The 21,891-nt window shown below is 44.3% G+C and overlaps 1 protein-coding gene across 3 annotated transcripts in view; it reads left to right on the forward strand.

The window, feature by feature from the left end:
* The window catches only part of SFMBT2 (Scm like with four mbt domains 2), a 234,462-nt gene extending 213,311 nt beyond the window's left edge, over positions 1-21,151 (forward strand). For all 3 annotated transcript variants that reach the window (XM_030572497.1, XM_030572663.1, XM_030572588.1), the window contains exons 17-21: positions 2,412-2,587; positions 5,178-5,350; positions 10,795-11,043; positions 11,212-11,340; positions 13,743-21,151. In XM_030572497.1, the coding sequence (XP_030428357.1) occupies positions 2,412-2,587; positions 5,178-5,350; positions 10,795-11,043; positions 11,212-11,340; positions 13,743-13,883 (868 nt within the window). In that variant the 3' untranslated portion in view covers positions 13,884-21,151. The remainder of the gene's footprint in view (positions 1-2,411; positions 2,588-5,177; positions 5,351-10,794; positions 11,044-11,211; positions 11,341-13,742) is intronic.
* Positions 21,152-21,891: the final 740 nt, after the last annotated feature.

The raw sequence follows: 21,891 nt of genomic DNA on the forward strand, positions 1-21,891 counted from the left end.
CCGCAGTCATGCCATCTGTGCAATGGGACAGTAATGTTCTCTTACCTCTTGGGAGTGGAAAAGGAACATTTTTTCCATTTTGTACAGCACGTCTTTTGGAGTCTCTCGAGACTCATAAACAATCAGATCATTTGAAAACTCATGGGAGTACTCATGAGATAGGACCAGTTTTTTAAAGGTATTTAGGCACTGACTCCCATTTAATTCAGAGGGAATTAGATACTTAAAGTACAGTGACTGTAAAGCATTGTGTCATTGCTAATTATACCCTAGCACCATTTGCAGTTAGTGTAATAATGGCAGTATCATTTGCACCTTGCTGACCCTTGATCACTTATTGTTTTGTAAAAACAAAGTTCAGATCGTATTTAATTTTCCTCCTAAATCGCCATTGAATAAAGTCCTCTGAGCATCACGGGCACTGATAACTTGCAATGGTCCTGAGGCTCAGATAGCTATCTTAAAGCACCTCCACGTTTCCAGAACAGGATTGTGGTGGTTGGACTAAAGAAGGAAGTTATGCTTTAACAGTTATCCTCTGAGTTATGGCGTAACCTTCAGTCTTAGAGTGACGGGTCATCCAAGGATGCCTCTCCTCACATCTGTCTGGTCATCTCTCCTTTGTTCCACATCCCACTCTCCTTTCGTCACCCTGGTCTAAGTCTGCCTGGTAGCATCTGCCCTGTTCAAGAGCTCCAGGCCTCAGTGCTACTGTCACACATGCTGCCTGCATCCCTTCTCCCGTCCATCTTGGCCACAGTATCTTTGCTCTTCATTAGTTCCAGCCCAGTGAGCTCTTTCTACTTTTCTCTCCTCTGCACATATTTATGGTACCAAACCACTGCTCTACCAACATTCGCTCAGGTGTCTCTCCTGCTGCCATTATGCACAGTGCATAAGACGTGTTTTAAAAACCGGTATCTCGCTGTTTACACTAGCTTTTACGCGGCTATTCAATAAATTATGTGGATAAGTGGTTTTTCAAAGTTCACCCCTCTGGTATATTACACAAGGTATGAAACTCTACCTTCCTTCAGCCGTTTATCGCTCAAAAATGCTCTGTATAAAACACCGTAACAAAAGATTTCATAGCACATGGTTTAGGGCAAACCTCTGCCTTATGAATCTGAGTTCCGAATATTCCCCTAGGAATTCCAGGCACTTAGGCCTGATCCAAAGCCCAAGGAAATGAATGGAAAGGCTCCTGTGGACTTTCAGTGGGCTTTGGGTCAGATCCTAGAGAAGAGCGGAATACTGGAGTCAAAGTCCACTGCACAGATCTGAGAGCTGAATTTTTCTTCTAACATTTCCTTTTCTCCACTCACCGCAAAGTACCTAGGCCCAGGTTCTCAAAGGTATTTAGGTGCCCAACTCCCATGGTTCCAATGGGAATTAGGTGTCTAAATATCCTCAAGGATCTAGATCTTTGGGGGCATGATCTTAAGGCTCGTGAAGTCATTGGAAAGATTCCAACTGACTTCAGTGGGTTTGGGGATAGACCCCTAAGATGCTGAACCAGCCATTTAAATTACAGCACAGTGAAGAACACTAGAAAATAAACAAAGTCAGACCCATCGTAGTAAAAAGACAAATGTTGTGGTGTCACTAAACGGGGGACATGCACCCAGGCAAACCGTGACTCGGAGTGAAAACCTCTTGGATGATAGAGATTCCAGGTTAAAGCAGAAATGGATGGTTTCAGACAGAGGTCCAGCAGGAGCAATCTCTGCACCCTGTGGCTACTACTCTAGAATCTTGTTCAGTGCTGGCCCCCCTAAAAGACAGGTGACCCCAGAGAGCACCTACCCACTTGGAGGAGGCTTATGAAGCAGGTCTCAGCTAGGCCCATGAATTGACATTTTGTCAGCAAGCCATCCCGTGCTTGCAACTGCACCACCATAAGTCCACACTGCTCATAGCTTTTTCTAGATGGTCAGCATGCCGGGCAGAGATCATAATCCTGGGCCCAAGGGTCTGCAGACTGGGCGTGTGCAGAACCATAGAATAAAATGCAATGCAATGCAGCATCCCCACTGACAGCTCCCGCAGTTGTGACCTTGCCGTCATCTTTGACTCTCTTCTCTCTCGCCTTCTCCCCAAATAGCCAGACTTCCGATGCCCTTTTCTCTCTAAACCCACAGCTCAAAACCTTGTGCACCCTGTGGTCTCTCTGGCCTTGTGTACTGTAACCTCCTCCACCACCTTTACTGCATGCTGCCTATCCTCATTTTAATGTATCTGAAACAATCATTACAACCGGTATGTCTTAATTCTCCACTTCAATACATTGGTCCCACCCCACTGGAAGTCAGTGAGAGGAGCATCTACGTAATAGAGGGCAGGACTGGGTTTATAGCATCCCCTGTTCTTGCTTTATTAGTTATGTGTGATCTTGCAATATCCTTTCCTAGATACAGAGGGAAAACGTACAGGGCAACAGTCAAGATTGTGCGAACGTCTGATCAAGTGGCAGATTTCTGCAGAAGAGTCTGTGCAAAACTGGAGTGCTGCCCAAATTTGTTTAGCCCTGTGCTTGTCGCCGAAGTCTGTCCTGAGAACTGCTCCATTCATACCAAAACGAAATACAGTGAGTATCAGCTAAACTATTGCTCTGTCGCTAGAAGAATCAGAGCGGTGGGCGGGTGTTCATGATATAGTTATAAAAATAAACGTATTTTGATACCTTTCTTTCTTTCTTTACCTGTAGTATAAGATATTGCAAATAGCAACACTAATGCAACAAAATGCAGCCTGTCCTTTAGGCTGAGCTCACTGATTGGTGCTCAGCACCCTACGCCTGCTCTCTCTAGCACAGGGAACTGAGCACTCATCAGGTCACAGTGCACCAAGCGAGACAGACCCACAGTGGGATATGTGAACAGGGAGGTCACAAATCCAGTGCTCCAGGGTCTCCATTTTAGAGTCTCCCTCCAACTTCATGCCCCAAGGATCTTTGCTTGGCCTGCCATTGTGTTCACTTTTTTCCGTGGACTCTTTATGGTTTCTCTGTCTACAAAAGGATGCGAGTTGGAGTATCTAATACAGGGATCGGCAACCTTTGGCACACGGCCCACCAGGATAAGCCCCCTGGCGGGCCAGGCTTCTTTGTTTACCTGCTCCATCCGCAGGTTCGGCTGATCGCAGCTCCCACTGGCCGCAGTCGGAACGATGTGCTGGCCACCGCTTCCTGCAGCCCCCATTGGCCTGGAGCGGCGAACCACGGCCAGTGGGAGTTGCGATCGGCCAAACCTGCAGACGCGACAGGTAAACAAACTGGCCTGGCCGGGGGGCTTACCCTGGCGGGCCATGTGCCAAAGGTTGCCAATCCCTGATCTAATATTTTCCAATTCAGGCCACCTGTTACATTAAGACTCCGTGTAAACAACACACCACTTTTGGCAGAGTGGAGTATATGTACAGCTACAGGCTGCAGTGAAAAGCAGGCTGCATCCACCCTGCAGCGTGTAGCTACCTGGATCAGTGAAAGGCTTTACTGGAGAAGCTGCCTTTCCCTGTGAAGCAGAAGGGCTCCAGCAGTGGGGAGCTGGAAACCTTTCCCCACTGCCAGAGCCTTTCCCTGTGGAAGAGAAGGGCTCCAGCAGCAGGCAGCTACTAGTTTTTCCCTGCTGCCGGAATCTTTTCCCAGGCCGGGGAAGGGCTTCCACTGCAGCAGAAGGGTGGCCACTTACGCTTTTCTCAGAATACTGGTCATTCCGGGAAAGGCATGGGCCTGCCCCGCCTGCGTGACCCTGTTCCCACCAGCATGACCTCACGTGAGGTCACAATACCCGAGAGGGGCCATTTTGAAGAGCTGGCGTGATCTCGCACACATGGTGTAGGTCCAGGTACATACCCACACTCCTTGGGTGTGTCTTTACAACCTCATCATCTGCACTGCTATTTATACCTGTGATGTGTGTGCATGTACACGCCACACTGTCAGAAAAATCCTGCGGTACGCATCCTTAGAAGATGAATTTGGTTGGTTACCACACTATTTGCCGTTCTTTGTTCTTTTAACTTCTGCAGCATCAGGTGTTTACTTTCACTAATATGCACCAACATCCAGTTAGTGGTGATCTTGCACAGGCTGTATTTTGCTTAACTTTTAAAGGAGTAATTTCTTTGAACCACATTATTCATTGCTAATAAGTCAAATTCTGATCTGTGGCACCACTATAAATCTGGAGCGTGTCTGCCAAAATCTGTGTCACTGCCCTGGATTTACGTCTGGGTAGCTGAGGCTCCAACTGAACACTCAAGTGAATCCTTGTTCAGGAAGGCTCTCGCTTAAAGTTATGCACATGCTTATGCCTCCCTGAAGTCAACTTTGCTGAACAGCAATGGACTGCTGAATCAGGTCCTGGAGGTAGAATTGGGTTACATCCTCCTCTCACACAAATTTTGCACTTGGATAATTTTATTGATTTCAAATGAGTCACTCCTGACTGACAGCACAGTGAGAGGAGAATTGGACCCTGTCTCTATATACAGCTCATATGCAGTCTGGGACCAGTCACTGTTATATAGAGAAATATTTATTCTTTTAGGACCTGAGCCAAAGCCCACTGAAACCAAAAGAAATCGGATATTTGCTGCACTGACTCAACAAATACTTTGGCCATGATATTCAGAAGAGCCGAATGCTGGACGCTCCCATTGAAGCAGATGGCAGCTGCAGACTCTCCGCACCTTTGAAAGTTGGGCCTGTAATTTGCATGCTGTGAACTTCAGGATCTGACCCAACTGGAGCCTCAGCTACCCAGATGTAAATCCAGGCAACGCCATGGATCTGGGCAGATACTCTCCAGATTTAAGGTGGTGCAACAGATCAGAATTCTTATTCAGTTCTTACTCAGGCAAAATTCTCAGCCTGTACAGCAAAAGTTTTGCCTAAGTGAGTATTAAGTAAGGACTTCAGGATTTAACATATGGTGGATAAATATGTCTGAATAGATGTCTAAATTATAATGTTTTTTTCCATTTTGTGACAATAGGCCAAGATAGCATCAGGTATTTCATTCTTCCTTGGAACCTTGTCTGACAATCAAGATTTCTTTAAATTTCCCTATGAAAGCTGCTATGAAGTAGTGGTGTATTACGTTGGATTGATAGCATAAGCAAGCAAAAGCTTAATTTTCTATATGATTGTGTTTTTATTGTATGTTTTGCTCCAGCCTATTATTATGGGAAGAGAAAAAAAATCATTAAGCCTCCAATTGGGGAAAATAACAACATGAAAAGTGGACACATCAAACCAGCAAGACGCAGAAAGAGGCGGAAATCCATTTTTGTGCAGAAGAAAAGGAGGTCATCAGCTGTCGATTTTAACGCTGCGGGTTCTGCAGAGGTACACATTGGACTGTGCTCATTCTCCTTGCTAGAGAACGGTGCTCAGAACATGACATTGCTTTTTGGAAATATAAATTTTCAGTAAGCACTCTAGGGCTGCCTTTCACCTTTGGGAGGAGCTCCCCATAAATATCCTAAAAGCCATTCATAGAATCATAGAATATCAGGGTTGGAAGGGATCTTGGGAGGTATCTAGTCCAACCCCCTGCTCAAAGCAGGACCAATCCCCAAACTAAATCATCCCAGCCAGGGCTTTGTCAAGCCTGACCTTAAAAACCTCTAAGGATGGAGATTCCACCACCTCCCTAGGTAACCCATTCCAGTGCTTCACCATCCTCCTAGTGAAAAAGTTTTTCCTAATATAACCTAAACCTCCCCCACTGCAACTTGAGACCATTGTTCCTTGTTCTGTCATTATGTACCACTGAGAACAGTCTAGATCCATCCTCTTTGGAACCCCCTTTCAGGTAGTTGAAAGCAGCTATCAAATCCCCCTCATTCTTCTCTTCTGCAGACTAAACAATCCCAGTTCCCTCAGCCTCTCCTTGTAGGTCATGTGCTCCAGCCCCCTAATCATTTTTGTTGCCCTCCGCTGGATTCTTTCCAATTTTTCCACATCCTTCTTGTAGTGTGGGGCCCAAAACTGGACACAATACTCCATCCAGATGAGGCCTCACCAATGTCGAATAGAGGGGAATGATCACATCCCTCGATCTGCTGGCAATGCCCCTACTTATATAGCCCAAAATGCCGTTAGCCTTCTTGGCAACAAGGGCACATTGTTGATTCATATCCAGCTTCTCGTCTGCTGTAACCCCTTGGTCCTTTTCTACAGAACTGCTGCCTAGCCATTCGGTTCCTAGTCTGTAACAGTGAATGGGATTCTTCCGTCCTAAGTGTAGGACTCTGCACTTGTCCTTATTGAACCTCATCAGGTTTCTTTTGGCTCAGTCCTCTAATTTGTCTCGGTCTTTCTGTATCCTGTCCCTACCCTCCAGCGTATCTACCTCTCCTCCCAGTTTAGTGTCATCTGCAAACTTGCTGAGAGTGCAGTCCACGCCATCCTCCAGATCATTAATGAAGATATTGAACAAAACTGGCCCCAGAATCGACCCTTGGGGCACTCTGCTTGAAACCGGCTGCCCCCTAGACATGGAGCCGTTGATCACCACCTGTTGAGCCTGATGATCTAGCCAGCTTTCTATCCACCTTATAGTCCATTCATTCAGCCCCATACTTCTTTAACTTGCCGGCAAGAATACTGTGGGAGACTGTATCAAAAGCTTTGCTAAAGTAAAGGAATAACAAACACATCCACTGCTTTCCCCTTATCCACAGACCCAGTTATCTCCTCATAGAATTAGGTTAGTCAGGCATGACTTGCCCTTAGTGAATCCGTTTCTCCTTGAAGCTCTGCTTTGCTGTGATGCCTAGAAAAGTTTGGCAATAGTTAAGCAGCTTGTTTCCTTGTGCTCCGTGATCTGTCTGTCTGTATCCATCCATTGTCTCTTGTCTTCTACTTAGATTGTAAGCTCTTTGGAGCAAGGGCTGTCTTTGTGTCTGTACAGCTCTTAGCACAGTGGGCTCTTGGGCCATGACTAGCGCTCCGAGACAGTACTGCAATATAAATGCTAGATGCGGAAAGGACATTTATCAGTCACACATGAGTCAGCATGGGTTCCAGTACTCTATTCATTACTTATTGCTTAATATGTTAAGTTCACAGCACTTAAAATTGTTCTAGGTGCTTTATAGAACACGTGAACGACAAGACTGTCCCAACGACTCTACATTCTGTGGCCTCAATCCTACAAAGATGTAGTCCTTGTCTGCGCACCCGTGAACAGCGTGAACTGGTGCCATTAAACCGGTCCCATGTGAACGCTCTTGTTTCTGTTTAAAAGTGACTTCTTTTGGTTTAGCTTAAACCTATGTCTAATCAACTTAACCTAAACCCAGATAAAGTACTCTTGAAACGAAATAAGTGTCCACCCAACCCTTGCAACCAGTTTAGCTATGTTTGTTTGAAATAACACCTGAAGTTAAACCAATGCAGCAACACGTGTGGACAAGCCCTTATCCACATACTTAACTTTTCACATGTGAATCCAATGGCATTATTCATGGGCAAAGTTAAGCACCTGTTAAGGCCTGGTCTAAACTTAAAAGCTTTGCTGACATAGCTATGGAAGTAAGGAGTGTGAAAAAAAATTCTGCTTCTAACTGGTAGAGCTTTGCTGGCAAAACCCCTCGTGTAGATATAGTTATGCTGGCAAAAAAGACTTCTTGCTAATTTCATTCAGGTAACTGTTATAGACTACAGTATATGAAGATTTACCTATCTCGTAGAGCTGGAAGAGACCCTGAAAGGTCATTGAGCAAAGCTTGGCACTAGGCAGGACCAAGTACTGATTTTTTTGCTTGAGACTCCTAAGTGGCCCCCTCAAGGATTGAACTCACAACCCTGGGTTTAGGAGGCCCATGCTCAAACCACTGAGCTATCCCTCCTCTCCTACAGTAGATCCTATGAGTTATGAACACCTCAGGAAGGGAAGCTTTTCGTAGCTCTGAAATGTTCTTAACTCTGACCAAAACGTTCTGGTCGTTCTTTCAAAAGTTTGCAACTGAACATTGACTTAAAACCACTTTGAGACTTGACTATGCAGAAGAAAAATGCTGCTTTTAACCATCTTAATTTAAAGGAAACAAGCACAGAAATAGTTTTCTTACCTTGTCAAATCTTTGTTTATACTTTCCCTTTATTATTTTTAGCAGTACTGTACTGTATTTTGCCTTTTATTTTTTTCTCTCTGCTGCCTGATTGCCCACTTCCCGTTCCAAATGAGGTGTGTAGTTGACTGGTCAGTTTGTGACTCTGGGGTTCATAACTCTGAGATTCTACTGCATATCTACAAAAGCACTCTTTTGCCACCTGTGCTGTCTCTCCACTAGGAGGGTTTGCCAGCATAGCTATGCCAATATAGTTATAGCTGAAAACTCTTTGAGTGTAGACAAGGAGCAAGTGTTTGTGGGACTTGGGCCCAAATCATACACACATCAAAATCAGGTGTGGATCCAAGACACACTGAAGTCAGTAGGTTTCAGAGTAGCAGCTGTGTTAGTCTGTATCCGCAAAAAGAGTACTTGTGGCACCTTAGAGACTAACACATTTATTTCAGCATAACCTTTTGTGGGCTCACTTCTTCGGATGCACAGAATGGAACACACAGACAGAAGATAAGAGAACATGAAAAGGTGGAAGTACGCATACCAACAGGAAGAGTCCAATCAATTGAGATGAGCTATCATCAGCAGGAGAAAAAAACCCTTTGAAGTGATAATTGAGATGACCCATAGAAGGTGTGAGGAGAACTTAACATAGGGAAATAGATTCAATTAGTGTAATGACCCAACCTTTCCCAGTATCTGTTTAAACCTAAGTTAATTGTATCTAATTTGCATATTAATTCGAGTTCAGCAGTCTCTCTTTGGAGTCTGTTTTTGAAGTTTTCTTGTTGCAAAATTGCCACCTTCAAGTCTGTCACTGCGTGGTTAGAGAGTAGGAGAAGTCAGTAGGAGACTTTACACTATCTTCAATGGCCCTTGGATCATACCTTAAGCAAGTGAGATAAATGGAAGATTCTCTGCACCTTGAAGTCTTTAAACCATGATTTGAGGACTTCAGTGGCTCAGACACAGGTTTGATACAGGAGTGGGTGGATGAGATTCTGTGGCCCGCGTTGTGCAGGAGGTCAGACTGGATGATCAGAATGGTCCCTTCTGACCTTAAAGACTATGATTCTATGAAGTGGAACAAAGTGGCAAGGCTTGGTAAGGTTTGGGGTTTGTCTACACAGCAAAAGCTGCACATAGGATAACCTGCCTGAGCTAGCTTAACTCCAGCTAGCATGGGTAACCATAGTAATGAAAACAGCAAAGCGTGGGCTTCAGAGTGCGCTTGTGAGCCAAGTATGTACTCAGGGTCCATGCCAGGGTTGAACAACGTGCACTGAGACCCATGCGGCTCCATCTTCGCAGATATTGTTGGATTCAATCTCACTCAGGCTAGCTCATGCACAGTTTTTGCTGTGTACATTTACCCTTGGAGAGGTAAGATTTGTGTGCCCCTGAGTGGTGCAGTTAATAGTCATTATTAACCCAGTTCACATATGCAATGTGATTTCTGGTAACAGACAAAACCATCCATTGTAAGACAAGACAAACTGGGCAGTCTTAATACCCGCTCAAGCCCTTCCAAGTTAATGGGCTTGAATGTTTGAAAATGGTGGCAGGATTAATGTATAATCCTTCTTGGTCAAATTCTGGTTTCTCATTAAGAAAACCCAAATGTGAGCAAAACAATGCACTGACACTTACTGAAACTCAAATTCTGAGCAGCATTCATCCGCTGTGTGCATTTACATATATATGTTCGATGTCCAGCATTTTTTGTTTATGAGGGACATTGTAGAATTACAAATTTGGAAATACCGTGCTCATCAGAGCTGATGAGGAGCTGGATTTTCTGTTTTGCAGGAAATTCTGCACATTTTAATTTTTTTCCATTCCATAATGGAAAGGTAATCAGAACATTTCAATTTCTCACCAAATGAAATTCTGAAAAAACTCTGTGTCGGATCGATCAAAATGTTTCCTTTTGATAAAATAAAAACATTTACAATTTTTCACTTTTTAAAACTTTTTTTTTACATAAAAACAATGAATATCATTTGGAAAAGTCATTTTGAAATGAAAAATCTAAATATTCCATTCTGAAAATATGAAAGTGGGATATTTCAACATCATCAAAATGCTTTGTTTCAGTTTTTTTTGCCTAAACAAAATTTCATCAAAATTGACCCATTTTTCTAAATGTTTCTGTTTCTGTGAAAATGGTATTTTCCAGTAAAAAACTTGAAACAAAACATTGTTTGACCAGCTTTAGTGCTTCTTTTTAACAGTCAGGGTAATTAATCATTAGAGTAGATTATCAAAGAATGTAGTACATTTTTCCATCACTTTGAGGACTTCAAAAGAAGAATGCTTTAACATCTAATTTGCTTTTTACCTTCTCTCAGCTTGGAAAATGAGAAGAAACCTAGTCAGTTTCATTCTTTTTCTAGTCAGTTTCACTTCCCAGTTCTCATGCCTTAGCACAAGATTGCAATGTTAGAGTTGCAAGCACAGCAGAGGAACGTTCACACTGAAACGAAAAACCATTTTCATTGACATTTAAAAAAATAGGAATACAAATTCATTTTAATACTAGGTTTTGTAACCGAACCTAAACTTGGGGGCCTAAATGGTACGACACTGTGGCATACATAGGGGTATAATTCAGCTGAAGTCAGTGCTATGACTCTGATTTGACACTAGTGTAAATGAGAGTAGGATGTGACCTTATGTTAATGTCATAATGTTTCCGTGACGATCTGGCTCTAGGAAAGTGAAGAGGAGGAGCCAGATGCTATGGAAGATGAGACAGGGAGCGAAGAAACCAGCTCAGAGCTACGTGATGACCAGACTGACACCTCCTCTGCTGAGGTACCTTCAGCCCGACCAAGAAGATCAGTGACATTACGGAGCAGCACTGAGTCAGACAGACCCGCTCCCATCGAGAGAGCTAGAAGGGGCCGCAAAACACAGTGTCTCTCATCCCCTGAAGGAGAGAAGTGCACTCAAGTCAAGGAAGTGAGTATATTGGTGGACTACTTAGCTCCCAATTAATGGCAATATTTTTTCTATTGACATAACCTTCTCTATCAAGTATTAACCATCTGCAGAGAGTGCCACATGCTCTACAGATGAGTCATTCTGGGCACTGTAACCTTTTCTTTACAAGTGTTTTGGCTCTTGCAGGAAATAAAGCAAGAAGAGGAAGAGAAACTCATCCTCGACAGCAATCCATTGGAATGGACAGTGACTGACGTTGTGAGGTTTATTAAATTGACAGACTGCGCTCCCCTAGCCAAAATATTTCAGGAACAGGTATGCTGCCACATCTTACCTCTCTCTGGGTGCAGACACTGTGTTAATGGTGTTTATTCACAGTACAAGAAAGTGCAACTGAGCCTTTATGAAAAGGGTGAAGAACAGATCTTCCTTGTTCATTAAGGGTGAAATTCATCCTTGTCAGGGTCAGTATGGGGCCCGTGCATCGGGCTTAGGTGGCACTTAAATGGTACATAGGATGTCTGATGACACAAGTGTGAATGTCACCCTAGCTACCATAATTAGATTAAGCACCGGACCAGGACGCAGAAGACCCAGATTCTGAATCAGTGGATGGCTTTGGGCTAGGTCGAAATTGTCTGACTGAAATTAGGCACCAAAATCCATTGGCAGGCTCCTAAAAACGTGTCCTGATTTTAAGACGTTCTTAACACTTCCAATTAAAGGCAATTAAATCTGCAGGAGCTGAGCACTGCTGTCATCAAGCTAATAGTATCTTTCAATGGGCCCTAGATAGATAGAAATAGTCACTCCACTAATGAATAACATCCACTGCTATCGAATTCATGCTGAAGGGGAGAATCCTAGTAAATGATATCTCAAAATATCCTCTAGGAATTATTTTGGGGAGGTTCCATGCAGGTCAGATTAGATGATCACAATGGTCCCTTCTGCCCTACGAATCTATGAAATAAGATATTAACCAGACTGGAATGTTGCCAAGACACCAAAGCTAACCCCCTTCCTCTTGCCTAAAGTGCTATGGGATCGATCTTCAGCTAACCGCACATGAGCAATGCTTTGGCTCTAGTTATCTGCAAGACAGCACCTGGGGGGCCCTAGCAATGTGCCTCTTCGTTGAGTTGAAATGTTAAAAAAAAATAGAGTAGGTGTTTGTGATCAGAAGAGTGCTTATCATGTACATGCATCATCTGTGTTTAGGAGTCCAGAGGATGGTAAATAATCTAGTTGTGGACACAGTTTGTGCTCTTTCTGACCTTTACTGTGTTGTCTACATTGTGAATTCCTTTGACCGCAGTTGGATACCTCTATTTTTCCCCTGTGATCGTATGCTCAGATTCTGCTTGTTGGCTTTAAATGTGGTAGGTTTTTGTTTTTCTTAAAGACTTGAACGCTTAATTAATCAGCAGAACCAAAGAGGAAACCGTGAGATAATGGTTATAAAATCTATTTCATCTGGGGCACTGGGCAGCTAAGGGAACCAGGGAAGAACTATAGGAATCTTTCACTTGCCGTTCAAAGCCAAACCCCATTGGTTGTGTCTGAAAACGATTGCCCTCTGACAGCTGTTCATTGGCCTATGTGAAATGAGTTATTTTATTATTAATTATTATTATACAGTATATCACAGGGCCTGGGAGCCCTACTCATGAACCAGAAGCGGATATGCTAGGAGCTGTACAATCACAGAACAAAAATACAGTCTCTGCCCCAAGGAGTTTACAATCTAATCATGACTAAAGACAACAGGTGGATAAGACAGATTGATGGGGGAATGAGACCACAGTGATCAGCAATCATAAACAGTGGTATCAGTGCACCAGTGGCCTAAATTGGTTCCCAGTGGCCCAATCCAAATTAGCACTTTTGTTAGTAGCAGAGGAAGCCAAAGACTGAACGGGGAATGCTTTGAACTGTCCTCTACTCCCTAGAGATTTGCCTTCCAGGTCAGGGGCCAACGCAGCATAGAGAGGAAGTATGGCGTTGTGGTTAAGGAACAGGACTCCAAAATTCTGCAGTCAGCTCCCTGCTCTGTCTCACATGTCCTGTCTGACCTAAGGCCTCTCTCTGGGGCCTGCTTCCCCACCTGTACCATGAGGATAGTACTTCCTCTTTCTCATCCACGTCTGTTTAGAGCAGGGGTCGGCAACCTTTCAGCAGTGGTGTGCCAAGTCTTCATTTATTCACTCTAATTTAAGGTTTTGTGTGCCAGTACGACATTTTAACATTTTTAGACGGTGTCTTTCTATAAGTCTATAATATAGAACTAAACTATTGTTGTTTGTAAAGTAAATAAGGTTTTAAAAATGTTTTAGAAGCTTCATTTAAAATTAAATTAAAATGCAGAGCCCCCTGGACCAGTGCCAGGATTGGGGCAGTGTGAGTGCCACTGAAAATCAGCTCACGTGCCGACTTTGGCACCCATGCCATAGGTTGCCTACCCCTGATTTAAAGTGTAAGCTGTATGGGGCAGGAACTGTCTCTACAGCGGTAGGGCTCTGGTCTCCGGTGGAACCTCTAGATGTAGGATAAATCATGCATACTAATATGCTGCTGCCGTGTGGCTAGACACCTTCCTCTCCCAGGATGTCAGTCCTGCTTTGACCAGCCCTAAAGCAAAACCAACTGTTCCATCTTTTCAAGTTCTGCATAGTAGTCTGCAAACAGCAACTTCTCATTGTCTCTTCTTTCCCTAGGACATTGATGGCCAAGCACTTCTGCTACTGACGCTCCCAACAGTGCAAGAATGCATGGAGCTGAAACTTGGCCCAGCCATCAAGTTGTGTCACCAGATCGAGCGAGTAAAAGTTGCTTTCTATGCACAATATGCCAACTGACTCTACTAGTCCTTGCATTTCCTTCTCCTCTCTCTCTCTCTCTCTCTCTCTTTTTTTTTAACGTTAAAATTCACTTGGGTTTTTCCTCGAAACATGTGAAATTGGAAGTTCTGAGACACCTCCTGTAAAAAAACAAAAAAAATCCAAGTTGAATGAATATTTCCGTATTTGTAAAGCACATTGAAGTATTGCTGCCGTCTCTTTTTGTGAAACTCTCCAAGAGTGTTATATTGTGGGGGAGCGAGGCCATGATATAGCAAGCTTTCCTACAAATGGCAAACACATTCCATAGGGAAAATGTTCAAGCGTTTATAACTGATTGTGATGTCTTAAGGTCAATTGCTGGACATAAACGATCCCTTCGGTGATTTCAAAACACTTCTTTCATATTGAAATGTGAGTGATCGTTGTTCAAGTGACCCATGGCTTCCTGCAACTTTGATCTTAATGATCATGTGCTTTTTTTTCTGTTCAGTCTTACAAGGAAAGAGAGATAACAGTGATGCAATGAGGAACATGTTATCATGTGATTTTTAAACGGGAAATCCAAACCATGCTCTCTGTTGTATCAGTCGCAAATACAATGATCTAAAAGGCGTGCATCAAAGCATAGGACCCAGGAACTCTTCTCAAGCCCAATATAGCTATGTACAGTAAGCTGATTGTCTCTGTGGTTGGATCTGTACAGTATTTCCTTCATTCTTGCCATGGAGCATGCATGAAGTATTTTATACTAAAGACCATTAAGTTATAGTCACTTAATATTCAAGGTCTGACTTTGAATCCCCAGAAAACAAGGACATTCAGATTTAAGGATGAGATTTTGGAGCAAATTCTGATTTCATCTTGACCTGTGTAAATCTATTGAAGTCAGCTGTGTCGCCTGAATTTATGCTGGGGTAAGTGAGATCAGAATTTTGGCCCAAAACCTCAGCGAGGGGGGATGTTGATTTACACCAGCTGAGGATCTGGCCCAATCCATCCTTTTGTGCCTATGTCTATCAAGGTCCAGATTCACCAGTGTGCAGCAGCTGTTCTGTGCCACTCTGGCCAGTTCAACTGAATATGGGACTCCTTTGTGTCATTGGAGCGATGCAAAGTAGCTGGAGTCTACCAGAGAACCTGGCCCAGCGCATCCTTGTGGCAAGGATAAAGAGTTGTGTGAAACACCTAGGATTTGGGTCATTGGGGTTTGTGTGACCTTTTTACCATTTCTCATGGGCTCCTGCCCCACGTTGGGCCTGTTGTGAATCAGGATTAACTCCATTTGTAAAACTGCTGAAAGCAGGATCAGAATCAGGACCAAGATTGAGGGTTTTTTCCCTTTGAGTTTAAGGTTTGAATGACTCTCCCGAAAAAGGCAAAACTCAGCCCAAATCATCATGTTCATCCTGGGTTCCGGGGAAGCCACAGACTTTTACATGATTTTCTCTGAAGCCACAAACAAGCCATTGTCCTCAAGGCTCAGGGAGCTCTGCCTGAATCTTGGGTTTATTATGAACTTTTTGCACAGCGCTGTTAGGATATTGTGATGTCAAATCACACTCCGATGGAGGCAGAAACATAATCTTTGTCTTCATTCTGAATGCCAGAGTTTTTGCCCTCTTGACCCAGATCTTGAACATTATCACTTCAACATCGATTCTGGGTTTCAGTTCTTTTTGGAGTTTACTTTAAAGCTCTGCTTTACACTGTCTCATTGCAGCTGACTTGAATCTGATTATCCTGAAGACTAGGTATGCTCAGAGAAGCCCACTGACCATTAACTGCCATTGGGTTCAACCATACAAATTCCTTCTTGAGGACTCCTTAAATTCTATGTATTTTTGGTGCAGTGTAATGACTCGGAAACATCCATTACGTACAGAATCAAAATCTGCTTAGGAGCATGTTTTATGCAAGAACCATTGACTCAGTATAGATTCTATATAGATGGCCCTATAGATTCTCAAGGAGTCTTTCTAGTTTGCCTTTTGGTTCCATTATTTCTGCTCTTGATTAATTTTATTCCTCTGGAATTTGGATACAAAGACATTGCTGCAAATGGGGCTGGATCCTGCCAGACACCTATTGATTTTGGTAGACGTTTCATACATGGGGGACTGGCAGAATCAGGCTCAGCTGCTTTGTCCTGCAGATCCTAGTATTAAAGTTTAAATCATCTGTATTTAGAGGACAAGGAGAAAGTGGCTGCTCCTGTGCTGAGGCTTTTTGTTTGATCACTAAATGAATTAACCCTTAATTTGTCCTACAAGTCATTAGAGATGAATTTTATAATGGAAATTCTACTGGACACAGAGCAGCGGCCCATGTCACTCTAATCATTTTGATAATTGCTTATGATCGCTTTATAACGTCCTCATTTTTTTAAATATCCGCCATCTCTTTTAAAATTTCCTATGATTAAACTCATATAAAGAAAGGGCCCAGATTATATTCTGTGCCTAGTTTGCATAGGGGACAACCAAAAGGGGCACCAGGGAGCCTATTACAGCTTCCTGTCTAGCTGAGACTATTTCCCACCCTGGCATAGGTTAGAGCACCCTGAGGGCTGCTCTAACCTGTCAGTCAGCAGCAGTCCCAAGAGACTATATCCTATCAAAGAAAGGCCAGAGTGCGCACACACACTCTTGGGCCAGGCAGGGGGTATGTGGCACAGGAGCTGAACATGCCTGAGCTGGCCTAGCTAAGGGCTGCCTGATACTAGTGAATTTTCAGGCCCTTTGCCTCATTTTGAAGCTCACCAGAGAACCTGGCCCAGAGAGGAGTTTAATGCATCCAAGCTCCTTGTTACTACTGCAAGAACTCAGGATCATTCACCGTGCTGATAGAATGAACATCATCTAACTGTAGCTGTTTCTGGGGCAGTGAAATACTCCTGTAAGAATGAATCGGGGTGTGGATGGCTGCATACTTCGCACACAGGATAATGTCCAGTCTTGAAACTCTTAGCTATGTCCAGAGGTTGGGTGGCAGCATAGGCACTGACTCCGTGGGTGCTCCAGGGCTCAAGCACCCACCAAAAGAAAATAGGGGGTGCTCACCACCCATAGGACTGGATTAATCTTTTGTGAGCCCCGGTACCTGGACCTCTGCTCCATCCATGCTCAGCCCCAAGACCCCACCCCCACTCAGCCTCTTCTCCCCCCAAGGCCCTGGCCACAGCTCCTCCTCAAGGCTCTGCCCCTGCTCAGCCTCTTCCCCCTCAAAGCCCCCACCCTGCTTGGCCTCTCGCCCCTCCCCCCCTCCCCCGAGGCCTGCATGGTGGGGAGGGGGCAGAGAGGAGCACCCACAGGCAAAAACAAAAGTCAGAACATGTGGGAGGCAGTACTTTGACTACTGACCTAGTCTCATGAAAGTTACAAGGGAGTTTTTACTGTTGGTTGTTTCTTTATGGTAATAACCAGTGAGATTTAAATCACATCTATCAAAAAGCAGAGTTTAATTTTCGCCCATATAAGCTGTATATTTCTACTCCCCACCTTCAGCTTGTTTTTCTTAACCGTCTTCATTTATGTTCTTGCTTCCTTTTGGAGACAGCTGATAGCTGTGGCCTCCAGTCCTTAGTTATTCTGAAATTACCCTGAATTGGCCTGTGTGGCAAGTGTGTTCTTATACTGACACCTAGAATAGCCAGTGGGAAGGTATCAAACCGATGTACGTAGTCTGTTGTTATAATTGCCTTTGCAGAGAAGTGGAGCTGAATTTCCTAACCAATTTTTTGTATGTAAAACAAAACCCATTCTGAACACGGTTTAATTGTACAAGGTACTCGGATTGTCACGTAAAGATTTGAACAGACATCAGAACTGACGGATGACTCTTTCCGGCACGCAATTCAAGTTCCAGAAAATGAACAAGGTTTTAGAATAGTGTGTTGCTAAGGTCATGTATGGAACAAAGATTGCTCTAGGCTGAAATGTGGATAAAGTTACTAGGTCGAATACTAAGGAACAGACACATTTTCACCTAAGATCTATTGGGTCAAATTCAGAATGGGTGTAATTGGGTGCAGACTCTCTTGATGAAGCTGCATCTTGTTATCCCAGTTCTGAATTTGGCTCTTAGACAGGGGATTCGGGTTTGCAATGGCATATTTTTGTCTCTGTAGATGGAAGAGCTAAAGGGCCTGAACGTGTTTACTCTGGTGAAAGGCTGGGAACATTATTGTCCATGGTAGGTCATTTGTTCAGGCCAAGAAGCAGTACTCTGGCTCCATTGCCTTCACTGAGAAGGACGCACGTTACGCCTCACTGTGCTAGCCCAGCCCGCTGGGCCTGAGAGCAGCTATGCTCCAAGAAGGAAGCATGTGGTGGTCCTGCTGCTGACCTCCCTTGGGTTTCACCACCAAGGATGGTCAACTCTAAATGACAGTCAAGGCTCTGCAGGAGCCCCACTGGCAGAGGGAGAATGTGCTGAATCGGAGCATCCAAGCGAGCCCGGTCCACTTTGGAGTCCGTGGTTGGCCCATTCTGATGCCCCTAGAGCAGGGAAGATGGTAGCAGCTTTGCACCATATTCCAGTGTCCCCTTGGCATAGACCCTGACCTAAATCCAGCTCCTAGCCTATAGGCCGCAAAGCTCTACTCTCTGGTGTCTTATTAAAGCATTTAAAATGTGATGCAAAAGTAATATCCTTGGTCCCATGCTAATAAGCCCCTCTCCTCACTGACGTCTTGGATCACCCTTTAGAACCTGAAGGAGAAATATATTCATCCTTAGAACCCAAAGGGGGTGAAGGAGGAAAGTCTCAGCTCCTGATCCTCTCCTCTCCCTGCCAATATCCCTGCCCCTTCACTCCCACTCCAGCTGCAGAACACAGTTCTTCCCACCTCTCTACAAGAACTGTTAGAAGATTCCCCCAATGCTCCCAGCAGGTAGAGAGCTCCCTCCTCCCACCTAACACCACTAGGCTGCTCCTAAATTTTGTGCCAAGAAGCCATTGCCCCTGGCCTCTATCACCCCCGCGAGCCATCTGACAGAGGCATAACAACCTCTGGGCACTGATATTTGGTTTTAAAGAAAGACTTCCTCTGACACTTGGCCTCCAGGTTCTGACGTTCCACCCCTTCCCAGCTCTTCCCTGAGAGATAAGGCTGGAGCTCTAGAGCCCAATCCTGGGGACACTGAGGACAGGTCTACACTACAGGGTTAAGTCACCCTAAGTTACACAACTCCAGCTACGTGAATAACGAAGCTGGAGTCAATGTCTCTTAGGTTTACTTATTACATTGTCTACATCCTGCTGGTTTGACCGGAGAAACTCTTCCGTCGACTTACCTTACACTTCTCGTTCCGGTGGAGTACCGGAGTTGACAGAAGAGCGATCTGTGGTCGATTTAACGGGTCTTCACTAGACCCGCTAAATCGACCCCCGGTGGATTGATCACCGCAGCATCGATCCACGGGAAGTGTAGATATACCCTGAGTACGCTCCACATCCAATTAAAATTGATGGCACTCAGCACTTCCAATGATGCGCCTTGCAGGACGGGGCCCTTATTGAGAAAGTGAGTGATATATTGTCTACACTACTACCTGCATATCCATTTATACAGGGCCACAGGTTCCTAAAGATCAGAGAGGTGCCTAGTGAGGTTTACAAAAGCTCCTCAGGCTTGGCGCCTAACTCCCATTGAAAGTGAGCTGGAGTGAGGTGCCTAAATCCCCACAAATCTGTCCTATCACCACCTAAATTTAATCTGAAACACGTCTCGATTGGAAAGTCAGTGCATTCCTTAGCAAACCCAGTCACCAGCTCTTTCAAACCCAGCTGGCCAAGGCCAGACCACTAAATCAGTCTCTACCCACTTAAAAAAGGAGGTCTGATGATTTCTGGAGCCTTTTCATTGACTTCAGTGGGCGCTGCAGATGCTCGGTATCTCTGAGAATAGAGCCAATCCCATTATAGTTTCTTAGAGTTCAGAAATGTCAGGCCATTTCGAACATTTTTTCTTTTCTCGTGCAATGTGTTCTGAAATAGACGTGGCTCAGATTGTTCCTTATGGCTAAAAACTCAAGTGCCAAAAAAGAAAAACATGTCAGTAAATAGAAATACAGTCAACGCTAGGTCCTCTGTCTATAGCTTTCAGACGTTTGCAGGTAGGAGTTTAGTTTTCTCCATGACTGCCGAGGGAGTTGGCCAATAGCAGCACAGCTTTGGACACTCATGGGGCAGGAGGGAGCAGTGCATAAGATTGTTCTTTCCTCGGGGTTCCATTTCCTGTGGCCCCCCTGGATTTGTGGGTTCAGGAGGCCACCTCTCCCCATCAAACTCATTCCATTGGAGGGGATGCTTCCCAGGAAACCCTCAGGGAGGAAGCTTATGGCATTTTCAAGTCTCCAACTTTGGGATCGAGGGGATCTCATCCTGGGTGAGAACGGCTGAGTTTGGGCCCATGACAGCAAAACCTTTAGGTGATTCCAAAGGGAGTTAGGTGCCTAAATACCTTTGTGTATCCCATCTTTAGGACCTGGTCTAATTTCCATTGCAGTCAATAGAAAGACACAGAGTGACTTAAATAGACATTGGGTCAAGCCCTCAAGCACGTGCTTAAACTTTAAACATATGAGCAGTTCCATGGAAACCAAAGCGATGGCCCCCCTGCACGTGCTTCAGTGTTTTGCTGGATCAGGCCCTTGGCTCTCAGTGGTAAATATTAATGGACATAAACCAAGTTCTCTCCTTTGTAGAGACCTGGTTGCCAGAGAAATGCTTGTGTGGCTATTTAAGAGCTGCCACCATTGAGACTACAGCAGGGTTAGTCATCCTCCTGGGCATTGGACTGTGTCACTGGTAAAACAGTTCAAGGGAGGCAAGACATTTCTGTACAGTTTGGATAGAACCAACCCTTAGGTTAGTAAACTCAGAATGAAAACAAGATCAGAAAAAGATGATCAGTTACACCCGATCATCTCTTTAAAGCAAATAATGATAGAAAATAGCATGGCGACCAGCAGCATAACCCCTTCATAGTGGTGTCTGTGGGAAGTCCTTTGACCATTTTGCATTCCAGTTTGTATCACAGATTTGATTCAGATCTTATGTATATAGCCCCTTTGGTGTGTAACAACCCCCCTCCCCAAAAAACCTTGCTGGTGTTTTTACTTTTTAAAATTCAACAGAGCAAAGGGCATGTTGTTAGTTTGCTGTAAGATTGTATTCTGTATATATGTTTTCATGTAAATAAATGAAAATCTATATTCAGAGTTATATTTTAATTTTTATTCAAAATGAAGAATCCCCTTTTTACTTGAAGAATTGTAACAGCCGCGTTGTTAATAAAGTAATAATAAATTATGTCTTGTTTGGCTGGTTGTTCTTTGGTCTTTGCACGAGGGATGATACCTTCATATAGTTCGTTCTTTCTGAGGGAGGTAGTACTGATATTGGATCAGACCCTCTGCTGCTGTAAAGCAGCTTAGCACCATTCCAGTTACACGGTCCATTATTTATGCCATTCCCCAGAGGCTGCTGTGCTCTTCAAAGAGACAAGGGCCCCCAGCCTAAAGACTGTGCAGTTTAAGGCCCTGATCCTGTAATGAGACTTCTACACCCATGCAGAGCCTCAATGACTTCAACAGGGCTTTGGCAAGGCTCAAGGGTCAATCCTCTCACAGCTGTTTGCAGGATCATGGCCCGGTTTTGTACATGATGCAATGAATACGTGCAACAATCGGAGACAGGGTCAGAAGGGATGTTGGTTGTGACAATAGGGTTGTGCCCTTACTCAGCTTTATGTGTATGTGTCTTAGTGGTTCTATAATTTTGTTTTGTGTTGTGAGGGATTATTTCTAAAATTCCTCACTTCTCATGAGCAATGTGGAAGGAATGAGCTTTTAGAGGGCTGAAAGAGGGTTGGGTAGTGGCTTGGCAAAAAGTCTCTGGGAGAGCATTTGATACATGACGAGAGCATAGAACAAGGGCAGGGAGTGGGAGAAGGAACTAGAGAGGGCGCAGAGACCACCAACACTGGCAGAGCAGGGCTGGAAGGGGCATAAGAGGCGAC

The sequence above is a fragment of the Gopherus evgoodei genome, chromosome 1 (assembly GCF_007399415.2).
Source record: "Gopherus evgoodei ecotype Sinaloan lineage chromosome 1, rGopEvg1_v1.p, whole genome shotgun sequence".
NCBI lineage: Eukaryota > Metazoa > Chordata > Testudines > Testudinidae > Gopherus > Gopherus evgoodei.